Source organism: Echinops telfairi, unplaced genomic scaffold (genome assembly GCF_000313985.2).
Source record: "Echinops telfairi isolate 266 unplaced genomic scaffold, ASM31398v2 ScPeMD7_18;HRSCAF=68, whole genome shotgun sequence".
NCBI lineage: Eukaryota > Metazoa > Chordata > Mammalia > Afrosoricida > Tenrecidae > Echinops > Echinops telfairi.
In genome coordinates, this window is record NW_022103915.1 from 71,210,971 (window position 1) to 71,213,200 (window position 2,230).

Genomic DNA, 2,230 nt, shown 5'->3' on the forward strand with positions numbered 1-2,230 from the left:
AGGAAAGTTGTATTTCTCATCATTGTTACATCGCACCCTGACTGGCTCGTCTCCTCCCCGAGACCCTTCTGCAAGGGGATCGCCAGTGGCAGTAAGACTATACCTTTTTATACAAGTATAGTAAAAAGTAGCATATAGGTGAGTGAGGCTGAAATTCACTTTCAGAAATGTCACACATGGTGAGCTATGCCAGAATTTTTTTTAAACAGTTTTATAATTTCTACCCATTGTGTCTGTGTCCACTTATGTGGGCATGCTATTGACCAAAAATACTGATATGCTTTATTACTTTTTTACTTTATTTTGAAAGCTTCCATTGAACCTTAGATCATTCTGAGAAATTACTTGGTATTTGCCTTTAAATTGGGTTTATTTGTGTCTTTGTGTATTGTTCATATATATTATTATAGTAAGCATTGATTTTAAATCCTTTTGGAGAGAAGTTGGAAAAGGTGTGGTTGTGAATGAAAAGCAGAACAACATTTTAAATGGTTAGTATTTGAGACTTTCTGAGACATTTCTTTTAGGTAACAAAGATTATGATAACTGGACTTGCACTGTTTTTATACTAAAATCTATAAAGATGAAAGCTGTGATCAATAGAAATGTAGATGTATAAATACATGTTTCAAATATTTTATCTATTTTAGGAGGATAGAATTTTAGGAATGTTTTTGGTTTTTTTTCCTGGAAAGAAACTTGTCACTGAATGTTTGCTAAATATAATTTAACATAATAATTACTGAAAAAGGTTTTCTTTTATTTTTCAGAGAATGCAGAGTCTATCGATCTTAAACAGTTTTTTGACCAGCATTTTTCACATATATATTATGTATTCTTTGAAAATTTTGTAACAATTGAAGCTAGTCTTAAACAGAAAGGTAAGACATTTTGAATTAATTGTCACAGCATTAACTTTAAAAGGAGGCTCTTGGACATTAGAATTTTAGTATTTACTTCTTTTTGTCAGTCCAATTTTAGACACCTCTTATACTATTATCATTAAGTCTAGTTGCAATGCATTTTGAGGAGCTTAGATGATTTGTTTTTTCCTGGTTAGATTTACCTATTTCTTTATTTTAGTTCCTTTCTTCTTCCCTGGAAGCATGTGCCAGGTTTTAGTAGTAGTTTTCATATTAAGAATATGTTTAAAGTTATTTATTTATTAAAGTTTTTTGAAATAGTTAATGATTTCTTTTTTCCCCCTTAAATGGTTTTTATTTTGTTGTTAAAAGTATACAAAGCAAAATAGACACTACTTCGGCAATGTAATGAGCATAATTTAATGACTGATTACATTCTTCAAGTTGTATGGTCTTTACTGCCTTCATTAACACCATGATTTCTTTTTAAACATAAATATATAGAATTAAAATTGTTTAAAAGATACTGTGATATTGCCTACAAACTGAACGGATTGTTAAAAATTTTTAGTGTTTGAAATATTTAAAACTTATTAAATGATTATTAACGATTAAAACACAATATAATGTTTAAATTATTTTCCTTAAAAATGTTTTAGGTCACAAATCTCAAAGGGAGGAATTGGATGCTATACTTTTTATTTTTGAGGTAAGGACCTGTGTATCTTTTTTTTTTTTCCCAATTTACAGAAATAATTCTTGCAACATACATAAAAATATATTGACATTATAAGGCACATAACACTGAATCAGTTATCTTCTCTAAGATTGAAATATAAGTGGCTTAAAAATACTTAACACTATAGTTTTTGAAGTATATGGCATTATTTTAAACTACTGATAGTATTATATTTTGATGTATTTGATACCACAATTAGTGTGATATTTAATGAATACTTAGTGAATTTTCAAACAATAAAAACTTGAATCTCATGGAAGAGTTACACAAATAGAGGTTGGTTTTCAATGCTAAAATTTTCTTTCCTGAGAGGGTGTATTTGTAGAAATGCTACATCTAAATATTTTTATACCGTATATACGCGTGTATAAGCTGAGTTTTTCAGCGCATTTTTAATGTAGTTTTTGTATAATTAGGTGCCTGGGCTGATAATCAGGTTGGCTTATACTTGGTATATATGGTAATTGCTGCTTTAACTACCTTTTATTGCAAATGTATATAAAAGTGTGCAGACATTTAAAGTTTGTCAGTGCTAACTTTCTATCTAAATGGAGCAAATTTTTATTGTTAAAAAGTAGTCAATTGTGATAAGAGTTGTATGAGCCCCTAATAAAACGATTAAAAAAAA

At 28.8% G+C, this 2,230-nt stretch overlaps 1 protein-coding gene across 11 annotated transcripts in view; it reads left to right on the top strand.

Moving 5' to 3' along the window:
- Positions 1-2,230, top strand: part of RALGAPA1 (Ral GTPase activating protein catalytic subunit alpha 1) — a 197,483-nt gene that overhangs the window by 27,124 nt on the left and 168,129 nt on the right. For all 11 annotated transcript variants that reach the window (XM_030885023.2, XM_030885024.2, XM_045287770.1 and 8 more), the window contains exons 2-3: positions 771-881; positions 1,523-1,572. In XM_030885023.2, the coding sequence (XP_030740883.1) occupies positions 771-881; positions 1,523-1,572 (161 nt within the window). The remainder of the gene's footprint in view (positions 1-770; positions 882-1,522; positions 1,573-2,230) is intronic.